The sequence below is a fragment of the Elaeis guineensis genome, chromosome 14 (genome assembly GCF_000442705.2).
Source record: "Elaeis guineensis isolate ETL-2024a chromosome 14, EG11, whole genome shotgun sequence".
Lineage (NCBI taxonomy): Eukaryota > Viridiplantae > Streptophyta > Magnoliopsida > Arecales > Arecaceae > Elaeis > Elaeis guineensis.
The window spans coordinates 32,553,325-32,575,490 of record NC_026006.2 but is presented as its reverse complement, the minus strand read 5'-3'; the positions used below and the strand labels follow the sequence as shown (position 1 = coordinate 32,575,490).

At 39.3% G+C, this 22,166-nt stretch overlaps 1 protein-coding gene across 5 annotated transcripts in view; it reads left to right on the top strand.

Moving 5' to 3' along the window:
• Positions 1-3,696: 3,696 nt before the first annotated feature.
• LOC105061349 (uncharacterized) overlaps positions 3,697-22,166 on the top strand; it is a 31,393-nt gene continuing 12,923 nt past the window's right edge. For 2 of the 5 annotated variants that reach the window (XM_019846059.3, XM_073248845.1), the window contains exons 1-3: positions 3,697-3,827; positions 3,923-4,030; positions 4,160-4,473. In XM_019846059.3, the coding sequence (XP_019701618.1) occupies positions 4,200-4,473 (274 nt within the window). In that variant the 5' untranslated portion in view covers positions 3,697-3,827; positions 3,923-4,030; positions 4,160-4,199. Of the gene's footprint in view, positions 3,828-3,922; positions 4,079-4,159; positions 4,474-22,166 lie in introns of all 5 variants that reach the window. The other 3 variants (XM_073248844.1, XM_010945367.4, XM_019846060.3) reach the window with 3 other exon arrangements.

Genomic DNA, 22,166 nt, shown 5'->3' with positions numbered 1-22,166 from the left:
GTCAACATAGAATACTACTGCTAATATCCGTATATTGCTTTACTATTATTATATAGATAATTTTTTAATCATACTATTTATATTTTTATTTTTTATTAAAATATAAAAACTAAAAAAATAAAACTCGATATGTGGTTTTGTGGAAGATTATCATATAATCTTACGTGTCAATATAAAATATTATCCCTAATACCTGTGTATTGCTTTATTATTATTGTTGGTGCAAAAATCCGCTTACGCCGGAGAAGCTGGAGTCGGGGAAGTCGCGGTCGCCGCTGGGATCTGCAAAAGAAGTCTAAACCGGAGATGGGGTTGCTCCGGCAAGACCCTCCGACGCTCAAGTCAGTTCTCTGCCTCAACAAGAATGGAGTGCTCGAACGGAGAATTTAGCAGAATTTTTAGATGAAAGATTAGAGCTTATAGAATAACGTATCTGGAGCCCCCCTTTTATAGGCGGAGGGGGCAGTAGCCTGATAGCGACATCTGTAACCGTCTGGCAGTGGGCTGCCCAGGGTCAGGCAGAGTTTACTGCGAAGTGTAGTGGAGTGGACCCGTGGCTATCATCGGGGTGTGCCACGTGGAGTCTGCCGCGGGGAGTGGAGCGGCGTCTGTTGTCGCGATTTGCCAGTGGATGGGAGAATCGTGCGGTATCCGTCGCAGGAAGTGGAGCAGGATCGTGGCCGTTATTGTGGCCTGCCAGGGAGTAGTGGAGCTGCGCGAGACCCGTCGTAGGGAGTGGAGCAGGATCGTGGCCATTATTGTGGCCTGCCAGGGAGTGATGGAGCTGCGTAGGGTCCGCCGCAGGGAGTGGAGCAGTGTTGTCCGTTACTGTGGCCTGCCATGGGGTCCAGACTTGTCGGTCGAAGTTCGGTTGGAGTTGGTAGCGAGGTCCGGTATCCGTAGGAGTTTGGGCGAGGTCTTCCCGCAGTCGGAATAGAAGACGGAGTCTGGCTTCCGTAGGAGTCCGGACGAAGTCTACTTGCAGTTAAAGTTAAAGGTGAAGCCCGACTCCCGTAGGAGTCCGGGCGGAGTCTTCCTGCAATTAAAGTTAAAGGCGAAGTCCGGCTCCCGTAGGAGTCCGGACAAGGCTTACCGGCAGCTGATGTTGAGGACGGATCCCGGCTCCCGTAGGAGTCCGGGCGGAGTCTTTTTGCGGTTAAGATTTGTTGGCGGAGTCCGGCTCCCGTAGGAGTCCGGACGAAGTCTGTCTGCAGCCGTTGGAGTCGAGGACGAAGTCTGGCTCCCGTAGGAGTCCGGGCGGAGTCTTTCTACAATTAAAGTTAAAGGCGAAGTCCGGCTCCCGTAGGAGTCCGGACAAGGCTTACCGGCAGCTGATGTTGAGGATGGAGCCCGGCTCCCGTAGGAGTCCGGGCGGAGTCTTTTTGCGGTTGAGGTTTGTTGGCGGAGTCCGGCTCCCGTAGGAGTCCGGACGAAGTCTGTCTGCAGCCGTTGGAGTCGAGGACGAAGCCCGGCTCCCGTAGGAGTCCGGACGGAGTCTTCCTGCAATAAAAGTTAAAGGCGAAGTCCGACTCCCGTAGGAGTCCGGACAAGGCTTACTGGCAGCTGATGTTGAGGACGGAGCCCGGCTCCCGTAGGAGTCCGGGCGGAGTCTATTTGCGGTTGAAGTTGTTGGCGGAGTTCGGCTCCCGTAGGAGTCCGGACGAAGTCTGTCTGCAGCCGTTGGAGTCGAGGACGAAGCCTGGCTCCCGTAGGAGTCCGGACGGAGTCTTCCTGCAATTAAAGTTAAAGGCGAAGTCCGGCTCCCGTAGGAGTCCGGACAAGGCTTACCGGCAGCCGACGTTGAGGACGGAGCCCGGCTCCCGTAGGAGTCCGGGCGGAGTCTATTTGCGGTTGAAGTGGTTGGCGGAGTCCGGCTCCCGTAGGAGTCCGGACGAAGTCTGTCTGCAGCCGTTGGAGTCGAGGACGAAGCCCGGCTCCCGTAGGAGTCCGGGCGGAGTCTTCCTGCAATTAAAGTTAAAGGAGAAGTCCGGCTCCCGTAGGAGTCCGGACAAGGCTTACCGGCAGCTGATGTTGAGGACGGAGCCCGGCTCCCGTAGGAGTCCGGACGGAGTCTTTTTGCGGTTGAGATTTGTTGGCGGAGTCCGGCTCCCGTAGGAGTCCGGACGAAGTCTGTCTGCAGCCGTTGGAGTCGAGGACGAAGCCCGGCTCCCGTAGGAGTCCGGGCGGAGTCTTCCTACAATTAAAGTTAAAGACGAAGTCCGGCTCCCGTAGGAGCCCGGACAAGGCTTACCGGCAGCTGATGTTGAGGACGGAGCCCGGCTCCCGTAGGAGTCCGGGTGGAGTCTATTTGCGGTTGAAGTTGTTGGCGGAGTCCGGCTCCCGTAGGAGTCCGGACGAAGTCTGTCTGCAGCCGTTGGAGTCGAGGACGAAGCCCGGCTCCCGTAGGAGTCCGGGCGGAGTCTTCCTGCAATTAAAGTTAAAGGCGAAGTCCGGCTCCCGTAGGAGTCCGGACAAGGCTTACCGGCAGTTGATGTTGAGGATGGAGCCCGGCTCCCGTAGGAGTCTGGACGGAGTCTATTTGCGCAGATTCTGCTGAGGACTTCGGCTGTGGGTATTTTATACCCAATAATTATTATATAGAGAGGGATTTGAAGCATTGCGCGTTAGCGTAGTCGTTTTGAAGCTGGGAAGGCAAGTTTGATCGAGGATTGGAGAGGAGAGGTGGAATAAAAAGCTAGGGATGGATTTAGCATTAGAGATCTGTAAAGGCTCGCGAGGGGTTCGACATGAAAAATAGAGAGAAAAAGCATGCTATCCAAAAAAATCAAGACTCGACACATGGTGCACTGGGATATTATTCCATAATCCTACGTGTCAACATAGGATTTCACCCATAATATCTATTTATTATTTTACTTATATTATATAGATGTAGATAGAGAGATAGATTTTTTTACCATAATTTTATATTTTATTTATTATTTAAAAGATATAAAAAGTAAAATTTTTTTTTGACATGTGACATTGTGGGAGATTATCCTATAATCTTACGTGTCAACACGGAATGCTACTCTTAATACCCGTATATTGTTTTACTATTATTATATACACAGATTTATATTGTTATTTTTTATTTAAAAAATATAAAAAAATAAAAAATAAAATTTGATACGTGGCATTGTAGGAGATTATCTTATAATCTTATCCGTTGAAATGTTACTCATAATATTACTTTACTATTATTATATAGATTATTATATAGAAACTATTACTATATAGATTGATTTGTATTGTTATTTTTTATTTAAAAAATATAAAAAAATAAAAAAATAAAATTTGATACGTGATCTTATGAGAGATTATCTGATAATCTTATATATCAACTTGGAATGCAACTTCTAATATCCCTGTGTCACTTTACTAATCATATATATATATATATATAATAATATTCTGTAAAGGAGTATTTGAATATAGTAATTCAGCTTCTCAAACAAGTTTTGTTATACCACCTGAAAAAAATATCTCTTCACATTAAATTTTATTATTAATATATAATATTATTATATTTTTATAATTAAAATCTATTTATATAGACAGTTGATAATATAGGGTAATCTTAAAAATTTAAATAAATATTATTTTATATATATATATATATATATTAATTTAATTAGATTTTAAAAAAAATATTTTTGAAAGTGCGGTTCTTCGAGTAGTATTATTATATAGATAGATTGATCTATCCCTTCTTCCGAGTCAGAGCAAACGCTAGTCAAGAATCCAGCACTGAAACGTATCAAAAGAAGAAGCCAGTAGATCTGTCCCTCTTTGTCGACGATCTTCACGAGCTCTTAGTTCATCGGGTGAGCGATTCTTCCCTGGTTCTCCGATCCATCCTTTTGCGAGACCGGCAAATCCTGAGTAATTTCGATACTACACTTTTCCTTTTTCCGTGCAGATAATTGAACCATTAAAAGATCTCAGGGTCACAGCTCTGCCTTGGTTTGAGATTTGGGTTGAGTTTGGGGCCATAAACGCGAGGGAGAGAGGTCTCATCTTCACTAAGGTTGTCTAACTCCTAACGAACGCTGATGGTCTCAAGTTAGATTCTACTGTAATGCGTTAGATTCTTTGCGTTGAATTTGGAGGCCTTGTTTTTGAGATTCAATTTTTGCTGAGGGATTGCTTTTTCCAGTTACAGCTGCATATCGAAGCCCTTCTGGGGGCCGACAGAAATGACGTCACGACGGCATGTTAGATATACTCCTCTTGCCGGGGACGAAGGGGATGATGACAGTGGAATGGTCAGAGAAGAAGACCTCCGATTTGCCTACAACCCTAAAGCTCTTGATAGAGTTCCAAGGAAGTCGATCGCCCTCGCACTTTTCCTTCTTGCTATAGGATCAGTTCTTCTCTTCTTGTCATTCTTCATCCTCACGGGCCACATGCAGGGCGAACGATCCCAGGCATATGGTCTTATGGTGCTTGGCATACTTGCATTTCTTCCTGGTATGCACCACACAATCACTTTAGCTCGAGTTTTCTATTTATTTTCCTGTAAGATAGATGTAAAATTCACAAAAGTTAAGGAGCAATATGCAGGACTTCTTTCAAGAATTCATCATGCTTCACTATGTTTTTCATTTGTCATTTACTTTCTGTGGTAGCACCAATCTAAAGGAGTGAGGACTTAGCATGCATATGATGGCCATTTTGAACATATAAAGAATTCTATATTTATGTAGTTTATATTGCTGCGAATGTTGGAGCTTCAAACCTCTGACATTCTCAAAAATCACTCTTGCAAATTTGGGATCCCTATGAATGTCACATGTTGACAGTTTCCTTGTATGAGGAAGTGTTGGTAATAAACCTGAATTCATCAACATGGCATATAGCTTGCTTCTGTATAGTAAATTTTGCCTCTTGAATGCTCTTAACACTTTCTGATATTGTGAATTCCGTAGACACTTTGTGCCATGTTTATGTTTATTTACAAAATACATGTCTGTCTTTGACCAAATTTATAGAAGTGCTAATGATTATAAGATAAAACTTGATCACCAATGCATGTTTGCAGGGAAGCTACTTTGGCAAGGAAAATAAGTATGTTCGCAGTTGACTAGTTTCAAATAATCTGCATTACATGGGCTCGGATGTGAGAACTAGATTTGGACAAGTGCCACATATTTGTCTTGACATGACGAAGAAGAGATGCAAGATCACATAAAACAAAATAATAATTTATACATATCTTGAAAATTTTATAAAGAAAAGATTGAACATTTTATACATTACTTGCTTGGGTTTTTCAAATGTTTCACATCTAGACCCTCCAATAAGCATAAGGATATAAGGAAAAGAAATGACACTTTTTAAGAAATTTTTAATACCGAGATTCTTAACCAATCTCTGGGAGAACAAAATCTTACTAACCATATTATCACTGTTTGAATTCATTGTTGCATGAGTCCAACTCTCTAGCAGTTTGTAGAAGCCAAAACATAGGAAAATTTTAAAGTATCTAGACCAAGGTTTTAAATACCGGTACCGGACCCCGTGTTGGTAGCCGGTTGGTACGGTGCGGTACCATACTGGTCTGTACCAACAATAAAAAAAATAAAAAAAAAATCCCATCCAATGGCCAAAAAAAAAAAAAAAGAAAATCAAACTGTATCGGACCGAACCGGTGCCGGACCGTACTGTACCGGACCAAACTATGCGGTGTCAGACAGTACCGGCTATAACCGAACCAGTTCTTTGCCGGTACGGTACGATACAAGATGTATTGGCTGGTTCGGACCGGTACGGAATACCATGTTTTAGACGTTTGATGCATAGATCAATTCAATGCATATCTGATAAAAATTCTTGCTGGACTAGAGTGTCCAAGGAAAACAGAAAAAATAGTTAGTGAAAACTTGTTACTGGAATGAGCTGCAAGCGGATTGGATTGACCTGTGATGTGATAGGGTAAAGATCACTTGTTGCATGCCAGGGAGGACACAATGGCCACAAGAATCAGCATTGAAAGCACTCAGATAGTCAGATGGCTGTTCATACTAATGGAGGGTTCAAATCATGAGGTCAGCAAACCATCAAAGTATTTTGGGTCCTCATTCAACTGCTAGGAGCATGAGAGGATCATATTGAAGTGTCAAATGCAGCGAATGGCCAAGATTTTGTGCGGAAAAAGATAGAATTTGCTCTGAAAGTCCTTGAGAGATTTTAGGAGTCCTGACTAATGGTATCTTTTATTTATTTTTATGTAGTGTTTGTTTGGAGGTTTTGGATGTAGCAGAATTTTAGACTGATTATGAGTCTTTTGGTGTTATACTATATGGAGGGACTTGTACGGTGATAGTAGGTAAATAGTGAACCCTTTCTTGGGTAGGAAACAATGTTTTCTAGGTGTGTTGGTCTCTACAGATAATGTTCTATGCAAAGCAATGAACTTTGGAGTTTTACAGAGCTACTTTGCTAGAAGAAAAAGTCTTGGCCCGGTCCATGCCTCTCTCTCTCTCTCTGTCTAATCTCTTTCTTCTCTATCTTCTTTAGTTCCATTCTTTCGTTGCCGTCTATGATTATATTGTTGCCAGATCTGCAGTGTATTGTTGAGGATTCTGCATTAATCAGCCCAAGATACTTGAGATTTGTTGATAAGTCAACTAATGACGATAATAAATTATCAAATCAACTCTAGATTCCTTTATCTAGCACCCCTACTTGAAAGACAACCTATACCAGAAATATTTCTTAATCTTTAAAGTTGGATAACTGCCAAGAATACCTTTCTGTCCTGCTTTTCTTATCAAGAGCAATGTGGTTTCTTCGTTTGTTTTCTCTTTAATCTTTTTCTTGGGTCTTCCTTTTCCTTTGTTGGCCACACTGTATGGGCCTGCATCACTGGCTTAAATCTGGAACTATTCCAAAAATAACCCATGTTTTTTGGATTAGGTTTGGACTGAAAAGTACGGCCCATTTTGAAAATGGTTTAAATTTGAATCATTAGGTACCCCAATCTGAACCAGAAGGTACTAGCCTATATATTTCACAACCCTCTTTGAGTTTAAGGAAATATTTTGCTTTTAGTAGAAACTTTATTATAGTTAGTCACCAATAATCAATTTGCATTGTTGATTATAATTTATTTGTGGGGGTCAATCAAATATCATGTGGAATGGATTGTTGGTAATATTGTATGCAAGGTTTTAAATCCTATGGGACAAAGGTGTTCTGGTTTGTTCATGAAACGGGATGCCCCGCTGTCCCGTCCTATTTCGACTGCATTCTTGATCATGCATCTCGGTGGATATTCTCCATCTTTTTCCTCTTCTTTCCTTTCTTTTTTTCTTTCTTTCTTCCTTCTTTTCTTTCTTTTTCTGTACCTTCTTTTTCTATTTTTTTTCTTCCTTTCTTTTTTGCATTTTTCTTCTTCTTTCTTTTCTTTTTTTTCCTTTCTTCATCTTTTCTTTCTTCTCTTCTTTTCTCTTTCTTCTTCTCTCCCTACGTGGATGGGCTTCAGTGTTTTGAGTCTGTGCTGGTCCCATTTTCTCAAAGAAACGAGATGGGATGGCTGGGGCACCCCCTATCTTGCCGGGACATAAAACCTTGATTGTATGTTGAATTATTATTTTCTTGCATAATTTGTTAATGTCTTAATTCTGTAATCAGTTTATGCTGTGTTTTTTATTGGAACTATTCTTGATCTAATTTGACCAAAAGGCCGGATATAATAATATAACTAAACCTGATTTGATCCAACCTAGGTGGAAAAATAGATTAGGCTTGGATTCAATTTTTTGGATGTGCTAATTGGCGAGCCAACCTGACTTGTTTGTAGCCATAGTTATTGACGTAGAAACACAAAAGTTATAGTTAACAGCATATTAGATGCTATAGAGTATTAATTTTATTCATCTTGTCTAAAATTTGATTACAAAACTCCCACGTCTAAAAGGAAAAAAGAAACTAATGAGTTTCTTAGACTCCGTTAAAAGCCCTAATGAGGCATGTATAGTATTGTGGCATAACTAGATCCATTAAGGTGACAATATCTGAGGTATTTTAATCAGTCAATTCAAAATAACACACTCAAAACTGAAAATAACCAAAAGTAAAAGGAGAATATAGCAAATTGTCAACTAAAACTATATAAGTTCCTGTTAGCTCGTGGCTCAGATGGGTCGGTCTCTGCTCCCACATATATGAGATATTGTCTCCTTTGTCCTCTGGCCTCTATGGCACGGGGCCTCATAGTTTTGCCCTTTAAAAGGCGCTTCACAGGGAAGAGAAGGTCCTATCCCATATAAGCCAGAGTCTTCCTCGACTCATAACCAATGTGGGATTAATGATGCGCTCCCTCTTACACCATAACAATTCCTAAGTTGCAGCTGTTTGATGCATCATGAAATGATTCTGGATCTTTCTTGTCACTTTTGCTGTGTGGTAACTTGCCTTGAGTTTTTTTTTTTTTTTTCAGTCAAAGCTTAAGCTGCTTTAATTGTTTACATGTTTGAATGATAACTGATGGATGCCCACCATAGGTCTGGAAAAAAAAATTCAAATCTTGGACTCTGGGCATCTTGTGATCTTCTTGAAGACAAAAAGTAAATGAGTTCATGTCTCACTGCTGAAACAAATTAGTAGTGACAAATCAGCTGAAGCTAATTGCATGTTGGTAGATTTTGCATTCATTGGAACATCACAAAGGACAAGAATCCATTCAATCCATTGTGTCCGAGATATCAATAACCCAACCTGCAACCAAGCCATTGGATACTTCTCAGAACCAAGCCAGATTATGAGCAGTGGACCATGAACATCCAAGAGGAGATGGAGATAACATGAGCCACAGTTGTGAGGTTTTAGGTCCAGGTGATTGCCATGCTTGAGTCACCCTAAAGCCAAATCTATGTAGCTGAACTTGACATGGGCTTGCTTTAACCCCTTCTAAGCAGCATATAACTCAACAAATGGGATTGATTAAGCCAAAAGGAATCGGCAGCCAGAATGTATGCCCGACCTTGATAATCTCAAATTGAAGAATAAAATCAGCACCCACCTTATAATGTTCACCTCACAGCATGCCATTGGAACTGGTCTTGGAATCCTTGCAGTAACTTGTTGCCAAGATATGCAAGGACAAGAAGAAGAAGGGCTCAAAGAGCAGAGGCCACCCTAGAGTACCAAACTATCGAGTAATCCAACTCCATCTGGTTTATTTTTTTGGTTGAACTCATCAGGAAGGTAAATTGCTTGATTTACTATAGCAATGGGAGGTGGGAAACTCTTCTCAAGAGTCACTTATTACAAGTACCCCACAAGGGCTTACCTGAGTAACATATTGCTGAATGAGTTTGTTCTGCCATTCCTCCAGATACGGTATGCAACAATCATTGTAAAGAGTGATGTGGAATAACAAGATTACAAGCTGAAGAAATAAGCTCCCAAACTTGAGATGCAAATTTGAATGGAACAGAACATGTGGAACATCCTCAACATAATCCGGACAACCTCTAGAGTTCAATAATTTTTTTCTAGGGAGTTGGCCCAAGCAGTCTTCCACCAAAACAGACAGACATGAAAGGAAGAAGTCTATATTCTTGAGATTTAATATAAACAACTTTATGATCATCATAACTTTCGCAAATCTATCCTTAAGCAAAATTTTCATTGATTTCAATGAGTTCAATGATGTGTCAGCTGCGGCTTCTTAATCTTCAGTGATAATTTCAGAATCTTGTGAACATCCTTCTTTGGCTGTCTCGATCACAAATTCATCCTGATTTTTTCAGATGGTAGAAATCATCTCCCATTTTTGGCTCTTCTATCACTTCTTGAATCATGATACGCCCTATATATCCTTACTTTGACTTCCATATTGACAAAACTTATCGAACGCCTTCATTTCTTCTTCGCATGCTTGATGAAGTCCTCGAGATGTCCTTGATGTGATACTTTGCCTTGTATGTCCTGGGGCTGTTGGGGGTTCTGATGCTTTGCCAATGATGTAGAACTACAGGTCTCCTAACTAGGAAATTTTGTGATCCATCTACTCACAATTTTTCTGGAATAACATTGATCAAAGGCTTGTGGAGATTTCAAAACTGGATCAAGTTTATAATGTATGTTAATGTACTAGTCATCCCATTATTCTAGTGTAAAAAGATTCATATCGCTTTGATATCAAGATTGTCCTCGAACAGTGTATGTTGGTTGGTAACCTAAGCTCTGATACCAAACTAATGTATGATAACTGAGGGGAAATGCATTAGTTCAAGTTGATAGGTTTTCAGGATGCTTGGGCTGATATACAGACTTGTTCCAATTTCAGGTTTAGACCTGAGTTTTCAATGCAAGTGAACTAAAAAATTAATGTTTTGGAAAGAAAAAAATGGATAAATAATGACTATTATCCAATATGGGGTTTAGGATGCTAGGGCTTAGATCGGGTTTGCAAGGATTAATTCAATGGAACAGTCAAAATGAAGCACTTTCTGGAATTGTCCATGAAAAATCAGATACTTATATGAGGTGAAAGATCTATAGAATTAGGACTATTTTCTTGGTCAAGAGTGGTTAAATGAAAGATTGGTCAGGACTTGAACAAATAACAAGTAAGAAGAAAAGGGTAAAGGAAAGGCACAAGATAGAATTGGACCAACCGTGGGACTTAGGAATGACCCCTAGGATTACAAGCTTCATGCTCTGTTTACAACATCACGGTGTAGGAAAAAAGAAAACCTGAAATTTCATGCAGCTTCTGCATAAAATCTGCTTATGAAATTTCCTACTATATTTAAAGAAAATGAAACACTAATGAGACTTTTAGACTCCCCAAAATACCCTTATTATGTGTGGTTACTATCCACGGCATGGTCCGCCATACTGTCTTGTACCATCCAATATGAAGCATGCATATTGTACCGATATGGAGCATACTGTACCATACTATACCGACACTCGATACGCTGTCTCATACTATACCGACACTCGGTACGTTGTCTCGTGCTGAACTAAACTGCATACTGGCACTATAATGTGATGGTACTGGTATGAGATCCAGTACTAAGATGCCGAACTTCCATGAATAGTACCATTACAGTAACTATACCCATCAAGCTATCAAAAAAAAATATGAGATCTTTCAATCTCTGCATTGAGTCAGAATAGTCCAGTAAAAACTTTAAATAACCACAAGTAAAAGGAGAATACAGCAAATTGACAACTGAAATTAAATCTAGCAAAAGTCCCTATGTTGTTGCCCTCTAGTACATCATGAGACAATCTTGGATCTTCATCAATTATAGCCTAATAGTTTCCATCATTATTATTATATATTTTCTTAAGCTCAAAAACCTCTAGTAGAACATTATCTTATAGCTGGGTTTTTTTTAGCAAAATGCACTTTATGCAGAGAAAAAGAAAGGAGTAACACAAACATGATGTAGAAAAGGTGTTTTAGCTTGAAAATTCGTTTATATGCTGTGCAACTTCTTCTCATGCACCAATAAAAAAAATTGTTTGCTTGCTAGAATCACCTTGAAGAAAGACAGTACATACTTGGTTAGTTAGATAAAGAAACATTTTATTGCATCTTACAAGGGGTTAAAGGTCTATATGTGCACCAATGTAGGACTAGAAAATAAACTTATACCTTTCTTTCTTGCATTATAAGTATCCCTAGAAGGTGTAGAATGTAAGGGTAAATGTGATATATAGTGCTAATACTGTGTTATGTTTCTTACAATTTACTAACAGCTATTGTATCTCTGAGATACAGCACTTATGTGGTGAAGTGAGATTATGGTGTTATATCATCATCTGGAAGCTGAAGGAGTGGATTCCCTTAGCTTTTCTAGTTTTTCCTGAGTTCATGAGACGTGAGGGATCAGGGTCTCTTGCCTTCTTTGATTGTTGAGAAAATAAAAGAAAAGAAAATTTGTGAGAGAGGAATTTTCCTTTTCACTGTTTGGTACTGAAAAGGAAATTCTAGGGTGAAAACAGAAAATAAAGGACCAATATTTAGAAAGGAAATTCTAACAAGCTTAATTTTTTTTAAAATCTCTAAAGTGTACTATTTAGAAAGGAAAGGACAATCACAACTGGTTCATGAAAACTTAACCTTTATCTTCACCACATTATCTTCAATTTTCTTTACAAGGTTGTTACTTTCGACTAAACATGAGGAAATTTCCAATTTTCTTTCCTTTTCATTTCTCTTTCTGATCTATCTTTCTTTCATTTTCTCAATTACCAAACAGATGATTTCGGTCTGGAAACATGTTACTTATCAAGAACTTCAATTTTTAATCTTTTGTATTTCAAGGAAATGTGAATTTTGTAAGAGATGAATCAGCTATTAGTAAAAGGTAAAAAACTTGATTAACTCAAATTAGTGAAAAAAAATCTAGTAGAGAACTAATGAAGATTGAGCAAGAGAAGGTGAAGGAGGAGGCGGTGACAAGGACAAGGTTCGCCATCTTGATACTGGATCCCGTACTGCTAAAATCCTATTATAGTGTTGGTATGCAGTTGGGTACGATACGGTAGTATCGCTATGGAGCGGTGCAGCATACCGGTATGGTACAGTATGCCCCATACGGGGCAGTATGGGGCGGTATAGCAAACCATGGTCGACGACTACCCAATTGTCATTGTCTTTATTTTCTTGCTCTTCGCCAAAAATCTTTTCTACAAACTTTTTATATTTTGAGTTTAGTATGGTATCCATAAGTGACTACTTTATCCTTATCTTCTTATTTTAATTTTCCCTCTTTGGTCCAAGTAGCTAGAAAGCTGTTCAAAAACTCATGTCCCCAGATATTGGAGAACCACATCATCAAATCAAACTCTGTATTGCATTAACAATTTTTTATACCACTATATCATGAAAAGGTTTTAGAAGGTAGATGAGTATAGAAAATAATGTGCAGTCAGAAAAGTAGTCACTAGATTATTTGATAAGGGTAACAAGTACACTCTGCTGGTGCATCACCAGGCCCAAGCACTTGTGGCACCGTTAACAACAGAATATAGATTTATTAACTTATTGGCTATCTTGAATGTCAGGGTTAACCATGGTCATGTTGGCAGGCCACCCTGCACAATGCCACTCCCTAGAATTGCATGGGTGCCTTATTCCTTTTTTTTTTAAGGCTAGAAAAGTTATGCATTACTAAGTTAGTTTGCATATCCCCAGCAATATTTAACTATTCTATTAATTCATACATTTTGGCTGATATACTACAATGCGTATCACTCTTAGCAACATACAAATGGGACCTTATATAAGCCCTTATCAGGATATCATAACCATGTACCTTGTCTGTAAATCTGATATGTGGGACATCTGGTGGTTTTTATCTCTATTTTGGCCATGAATGAGACTGATGCATGAGCTTTGAGGAACTTTTAAAGGATTTTTGTGAGACTTATTGCTTATTTCATAACTTAAGTGATTGCCTCAATACCAATCTCAAGATTCCAATGGTTAAAAAAGTGTAATTCTTGAGGCTTGCCAATATTATTAATGAAATCAAGGAATTACTTGTAAATGACCAGTCCTAAGCCTAGATGAGAGGTGGGGGGTTGATTTTTGGTTGATAATCAGTTAAGTAGATCCATACTTGATATGCATGAACATTAGGACATTCCTTGTTTCATGCGATGCACCACAATCCTAACCCGCTTGTCATGATAAGTAGGCAAGGGTTGGCTAGGTCATCACCCATAAGCAATATGCCACAACATGACCTAGTTATAGTGATGAAGGAGCAAGTTAGCTAGGTTAAGGGTGTCCTCTAGAAATTCTGGCACAGTGGCAACCAATTGGATTGGCAAGGAGACAAGATCAATCCCATCAATATAACAATACTATGCAAATAAATTACACAAAAGAAGAGGATTTGATTGCTATTTGGAATTTTGGAACTTTAATTAGAAATGGGCTAAGAGCTACTGGATAAGGTGATGTGTAGAAGAATCAATATTGCTTGTTTACAAGAAATCAAATGGAAAAGTGGTAAGTCTAGGACAATAGCTATTTAGTTAGTTGTAGGTGATGAGATTATTAATATAGTCAATTCAAGTGCATGAAAAATAGATTTGGGAGAATCAAAAATAATTTTGGTTGGAGATTGATGGATCAATGCAAGATATCCCATAGGAAGAAAGGATAATTATTTATGATGACTTAAAGGGATATGTAGGAAAGAGTAATATCGAATATGAGAAGGTATATGGTGGATATGGTTTTCGGTGATAGAAATTTAGCAAGAGATTCCATTCTTAGGTTTGTAATTGTTTATGATTTAGCAATTGCAAATACATATTTTATTAAGCAAGATGAAGATTTAGTAGCCTTTGGATTAAATTTGTCACACATTGATTATTTTTTTTGCACAGAGGAGGGAGATCAACGTACAAGGATTGTAAGGTGATACCAAGGGAAAGCTTGACCGCATAATGTAGGCTACCAAGGCTGCTAGTCCTAGAATATTGACATTGGGACGGAAGGAATGAGACAAATGGAGGTTATACTAGTAGAATTTATGTAGGCACTCACTATCTTAACAAATCCACCATGAAAGCAAAGAGCAAGAAATAGAAGTCCTTAAGATAAAATTGCATTTAACTCCAAATAGGCTGCTTTTTTCATTTCATGGATAATATATATATGACGTGCCATGAAATGTTAGTGATGGACAACTCACAAAATATTTATAATAACAGTTGCCAAGTAGCATGGTTCATCGAACTGGCTAAACCGAGTGGTTCAGGTTGTGCCGAACCATATCGGTGGTCTATCGATATATTTCAACATGGAATCCAGAACATCAAAGGAAAGAGAGAAAGAGAGAGAGAGTGGGAGAGGGAAGGAGAGGAAAAGGCCGGGGAGGCTGTAAGAGGCCATCGGAGGTGGCCGAAGAAATGTCATGGCCATCAGAGGGCCATGGATGACCATGGTGTACGGGAGAGGGTGAACCAGAGAGAGGAAGAGAGAGAGGGAGCGAGGAAGAGGGAGAGGGAGAGTTGGTCGTGGATAATGGTGGCCGTCGGAGTGCCACGAAGGCCCCCGAAGAGCTCTCTCCTCCATGCAGTTGAAATAGGGACGAGTCGCCCCTTTTTCCATCATGAAATCATGATGGTTTTTTTCGCTATTTCATAATGAAGTTGGTAGTTGGCTTGCGACTTTGTGATGGAAACAAGGATGACTCATCCTTGTTTCAATTGCATGGCGCAGGCTCTTCGGGGGCCTCCACAGCTCTCCGACAGCTACCACCGACTATGACTAACTCTCCCCTCCTTCCCTCCCTCTCTCTTTTCCTCTCTCCAGTTCCGTTAGATTTTTTATAGGTGCTAGTGCATGTGGATTTCAAAATTTTTTTGAATCCAAAACGTAGCAAAAAAATCAGATTAAAATACTTCTAATCTAAGTATGCATTCATCATATGAAAGCACCTATGGATCTAGTTCATATGCTAAAATTAACATAAACTGATTTTAGGATGAATGAAGAAAAGTCTGTAATCAATTCATATATCTGAATCGCTTTTCTTTTGCTTCAAATCTATAATTGGGGTTGAATCCAATTCAATTCCTGGATCTGTAATTGATGAGGCTCTGAATCAGCAGTACAAGCGTCCTGTCTCTATGGATATCCATAGTGCCGATCTCAAATGGATCCTCTAGAATTCTGCTTGCTTGAACCGAAGGCCTGAATAGGTTTGAATCAAGCCTGGATAGGGATCAACCCTTGAATCCTTTTGATCTTTCTTTCTTGATTCTTGAAGAAGTCAAGAATCTTTCTTGATCCCTCAATTAATCAAAAAGAATAATAAATAAGTAGTTGTAACTAACTCCCAACAACTTAAGAGGAAGAGGATGAAACCAGCACCAACTTGGTGCCAAACCTTGTACACCAAGGAGGGATGCCGCCCACCTCTCTTCTACCTCCAAGAGGGACGCCTAGAGAAAGAGAGGGCATGGGCTAGAGAGAGAGAGAGAGGAGGAGGCATGGGCACAGTAATAGGTGGCGGCAAGGGATGAGAGATCATGAGATAATGAGAGAGATAAGGCTAGGATCCTTTAAATAGGCAACATAAGGGTGTTTTAATCAAATTAGGATCCCTCCTAATTATATTAGAAGTCCTAGCCATAATATACTTGGACCAAGTAAATGGGATGCCACCCATAATTTACCACGTCCACACCAAGTGTTAGGCGTTCCATCATATGGGATTCAATTAAAGGTTCTCAAATTAGCCCACATGATTTCACAAATTTACTTCAAAGGTTCTTGATCAAATCAAGATAAATAAAATCAAGAAACTCTTTCTTAATTTAATCCAAGCCATAATTTAAGCATCAAACTATTGGAAGCCATTGAATCAAATTCAATTAGGTTCAAATCAAGTGTAGGAATTGGCTAAAAATTTATCATATAAGCAAACTAATTACAAGTGAAATTGGATTCACCCAGGTGCTAGCAAGGTTACATGAACCCAATAAAATTTCTCTAAATCCATATAAATTGGTGCTTCATAAGCCCAATCATAACTAATTAAGGCCTTCTCCTTTTATGTGTGGTCCTGTAGGTTCAATTCTATCTGGTAGTGAGATATACCATGATTTCTATCATAGATATCACTGAAATCCCTTTCAGTGGATCGAAATAGTTTTACTCTAACTCGACAAGGATTATTGATCCAAAATGATTCTATTGAGTTCTCACAATCCTTCAGTGATATCTAGCAATATGTAGTGGCAACCCAACAGAACTAAAATAGAACCTCTAAGTGTAGTTAATGTATGATATAGTCTCTCTATCGTGAGTCCCGACTAGATGGCAGGTCATGGATAAATCGTCAAATCTCATCATCAGTCATATGATAGATTCGATTAGCTCAAGTCTAATAGTGATTTCAAATGAAAACTCTTTTTCATTAATCACACTGTTATGGCCATAGACTTGTGGACTTAATTTCTCAAATCTCATAGGACTACTCTCCATCAAGATCGATAGATTCCATCTAGATGCACACCTTACTCGTACAGCTCAATCAATTGAAGCAAACATCCACTACAAAAATTCATGATTGAGTCAATGCTTATGTGTAATCAAACTACAGCAGTCTACTGTGAGCAACTGTGACACTGCAGGTCAAGAGATTAATTATACAACTACAGCATCAAGATGATCACTGATGATTGGATAAAAATCTATGTGATCTCTCGTATGGTCACGCTCAGTACTAGTTATTCTTTAACAACTATCTGCACTTACTGCTCAATATCTCTACATCGTAGATTAGAGACTCATTTATCTTGAAAGAAGCGAACTGTGCGTTGGTCTATCTGGATCGATCACCATTCCCATGACTATCCTATGACCGCGAGTAATTTAGGAATCGATCATACATGGCTCTAATTCTCAATACTTGAGAATATATCTCGTAATATGAATTTCAAGAACGATTCAAAGACACATAACACTTAAATGAAAAAAAAAATCCTTTATTGATTAAATCAATAGTTTAAATACAAATTTGTGTCATAGAATGAACAGTGTGTCAGCCAATAATTGGCTTCTAGGACATACATCTAACAATCTTCCATTTGGACTAAAACCAATTGGCCATTAATCTAAGTCCCATCTTCTTAAAGAAGGCTTTCATTTTGGGCTGGCTCAACTGCTTTGTCAGTGGATCTGCCACATTATCTATGGAGTCTACTCTTCGCACGTCGATATATTGCTTTTTGAGGTAGTCACGTATGATATGGAACCACCGTTCAATGTGCTTTAATTTTTGATGAGATTGGGACTCCTTAATAAGTGCTATGGCTCCATTGTTATCGCAGTACAGTGGTATGGCATCCGATGTCATTGCATCAAGTTCTGCGGCAAATTTTTTAAACCAGAAGTCTTTTGCAGCATCCGAAGTGGCGACATACTCAGCCTCTGTGGTCGAATCACGATGATGCTCTACTTGGAATACTTTCAGCTGACTGCACAATCATTGCAAATGAACACATACCTCGATGTAGACTTTCTATCATCGAGATCCGATATAAAGTCCGAATCTGTATAACCCTCAATCCATAATTCAGGTGCTCCTTCAAAGATCAAGAACAAATTCTTAGTCCTTCGTAAGTACTTAAGAATGTTCTTCATAGCTATCCAGTACTCCTCATCTGGATTCGACTGATACCTGCTTGTGACACTCACAGCAAGGGCAATATCAGATCGAGTACATAGCATGGTGTACATGAGGCTCCCTATCATCGAAGTATAAGGGACTCTACTCATATGCTCGATCTTCTCAGAAGTGGTCGGATACATCGTTTTGGAGAGTCGAATACCATACGTAAGGGATAGCAAACCCCTTTTGGAGTTTTTCATACGAAATTGCTTCAGCACTTTCTCTATGTACAGTTTTTGTGATAGGCCAAGCATCCTTCTAGATCTATCTCTATAGACCTTTATTTCAAGGATATAGGATGCTTTTCCTAAGTCTTTCATGACAAATTTTTTAGACAATCAAGCTTTGATAGAGGTCAACATAAGAATATCATTTTCAATGAGGAGGATATCATCCACGTACACTACAAGGAAGACAAGTGCGCTCCCACTGATCTTTTTATAAACATAAAGTTTCTCTTCATTTTTGATGAAACCAAACGATTATTGCATCATCGAAACGAAGATTTCAACTCTGAAGAGCTGCTTCAGTCCATAGATGGATCTTTGTAGCTTGCAGACTCGATGATCACTATCACTGAACGTGAAATTCAGAGACTGCTTCATATAGATATCTTCCTATCCATTTAGAAAAGTAGTTTTTATATCTATCTGCCAAATTTCGTAATCATAGTAAGCTGCAACAGCAAGCAATGTGGACGGATGGATTTCAGCATGGCTACAGGTAAAAAAGTGTCATGATAGTCAATGCCTTCGCGCTGACTATAGTCCTTCGCCACTAGGCTTGTCTTATAGGTCTCTACCTTATCATCGGTACCTATTTTCTTTTTATAGATCTATTTACGCCCAATAGAAATGATTCCCTCAGGTAGATCCATTAAGGTCTATATCTGGTTCAACTACATTGAGTCAATTTCTGACTTCATTGTTTCTAATTATTTCTCGAAATCGATGTCAGATATTGTCTCGTCAAAAGTACGAGGATCATTACCATGATCCTCATCTTTTAAAAGGAATGCTTTCTCTACATTCTCTTTCAGCATATCCATGTATCTTTCAGGAGGATGAGAGATTCTACCTGATCTACTAGGTGGAGGTGAAATATTAACTACTGGCTTATCATGGATGGATTCTTGAGGATCTATAGCTCGTTGCTCTTCAGAAACATTCTCGTCAAGCTCAACTAATCTCCCACTGCCACCATCCTAAATAAATTATTTTTTTAAGAATGTGGCATTGCGACTCACAATCATGTTGTGATCATATGGAAAGTAAAAGTAGTACCCCATGGATTTCTTGAGATATCCTATAAATCGAGCTACAATAAATCTATCCTTTAATTTGTCAGCTTTCTGTCTCTTGACATAGACTGAACATCCCAAAGTCTTAAAGTAGCTTAGACTCAGCTTTTTATCGTGTCATATTTCATATAGTGTGGTAGGAACGGATTTAAAAAGAGTCCTATTTAAAATATGCATCACGGTAAGACGTGTCTCCAAAAAAATACGAGTAAATCAGTGAAGCTCATCATGGATCAGACCATATCTAATGGGATCCTATTTCTCCTTTCGGATACCCCATTGAGTTGAGATATATCGGGAGGAGTCATTTAAGAAACGACGCCGTTCTTCTTAAGATATTTTCGAAATTCAGTATTTAGGTATTCCCTTCCTCGATCAGATCGAAAGACTTTGATGGGTTTACCTGTTTGCTTTTCTATCTCATACCTGAATTCTCTGAACCTTTCAAAGGCTTCAGACCTATGTTTCATGAGAAATACATATCCGTACTGTGACAGATCATCAGTAAAGGTAATGAAGTAGCTATAACCACTCTTGATCTGCACATCAAATGGACCACATACATCGGTGTGTACTAGAGTTAGTAACTTAGTGGCCTTTTCTCCTTGTCTCACAAAGGATAATCTAGCTATTTTTTCTCGAAGGCATGATTCACAGGCCGAAATTGACTTAGATTTAATCAAATTAAGGATCTCATTCTTTTTCAGTTTGTTTATCCTGTTATTTTCAATATGGTCAAACCTATGGTGCCACAAGTACTTATGGTTAAACTCATCTTTGGATTTCTTTTGGCCTATGGTACTCATTACTTGCTCATTTAAATTTATATTAGCATCAACATGCAAGTGATAAAGACTGCCAATCAAAAGATCATATGTCATCAATTTATTTCGTAAATAAATGAAACAATAGTTTTTATTAAATTGAAAAACAGATCCATCCTGTGCTAGTACAGAAATCGAAATCAAATTTCGGCTAGCTACAGGAATAAAATAGCAGTCTTTTAAATCTAATCTAAAGTCTGATGATAATCGAAGAGGATAGGTTCTAACGACTTCTGCAGCAATTTTTGCTCTATTGCCGATCTGAAGGATCATGTTAACTTGCCTCAACCTCCTACTTCTTATTAGATTCTGCATTGAAGTACATATATGAGCACTAGAACTTGAGTCCAATACCCAACTACAAGTAGAAGTAACTGTTAGGTTAGATTCTATTATAAGCATATCTTCAGAAGGTTGTTCATCCTTTTTTCATCTTCAGGCTCTCTAGGTAAGATGGACAATTTCTCCTCCAATGGCTGTCGGAGTTGCAGTAGAAACACTTTTCCTTCTCCATAGTTTTCTTCGGAGTGTCCTATTTAGGTTTGCTCTCCTTCTGCTTTTTTGCAGGTTTATTCTTTTTTTTCCCTTGAGGCTTTCTCTTGAAAGGTACTCGCCCAACAGCTAGAATAGAGCTTCTTAAACTTTTCAAGGTATCCTCTACAGTGACCAACAGATTGACCAATTTGGGTAAGTTGCAGTCTAATTTGTTCATATGGTAGTTTACAATAAACTGTCCAAACGAACTAGTCAGAGATTGGAGGATCAAATCTACCTTTAACTTCCTCTGCATAGTAAGCCCGAGCTTCTCAAGTTCTTCAAGGTCCTTGATCATTATCATATAATGATTGTGGATTGATTGTCCATCGTGCATCTTCATATTGAACAATCACTTGGACAATTTGAAGTACATGGTCCGGCTCTGCTCACCGTACAACTCTTATAGGTGAGTGATCATGGCACGGGCAGTGGGCATGTGCTCATGCTGGTTTTGCAACTCATTTGACATGAAAGCCAGTACATAGCACCTCACCCTAAGGTCATCATCCGTCCACTTGTCCAGAGCAGCTCTTTGCTCTGCCATAGGACGGGCTGGTAAAGCTGGGACGTCCTGATTGAGTACATACCCAATCTTTTCGGACGTCAGGACTATCCTGAGGTTTTTGAGCCAGTCCTTAAAATTTATACCAGTCAGACGGTTGGTTTCAAGGATGCGGGCTAGTGGGTTAGAGGTTGACATTGTTTATCTACGAAAGTAGAGATTCTAGTTAGACATTTGTACTTAAATTTATATTTGCTTAAAAGACTTTTAGATGCAAATAGACTTCTACTATTTTTTTCGGATTCTGACACTTTCCGGGTGGAAAGCAAAAATCTGACGTGACCAATGCAAGATTTTTAGTGGATCCTGTGGTTCCACTGATGTCGTGCACCTCATCTAACAGTTATTGGTGACACGGACACCAATGCGTAGGCAACTCTTTGCCCAGATGCTTCTCTAAGCATATTGCAGCGACTTGGTCTCTAAGTCATGTGAGCTCAGATAACACATATTGCCAACTCCTTAGTTAAGCCAGATCCACCACCGTTCACAAGCAGGTGTGAAGCCGTCATTGAGTCCCTCAGATAACACATATTGGGCCCAACGTCATTTTCACCCTAGAGCAACTCTTTGCTAGTAGAGTGATTGCGTGTTTCCGATGCAACTGAACCACTGTAACCAACTGAGAATAGTCAACGCACGCCCGTACTTCTACAACGGTGGAAGACCATAAGGCTTAATATTGATTAAGGAGGTTTAAATCATGTCTCATCTGATCAGTCATCACATGATCGATCTAACTGGCATAGGTTAAACCAAAACGTCTTACGTCA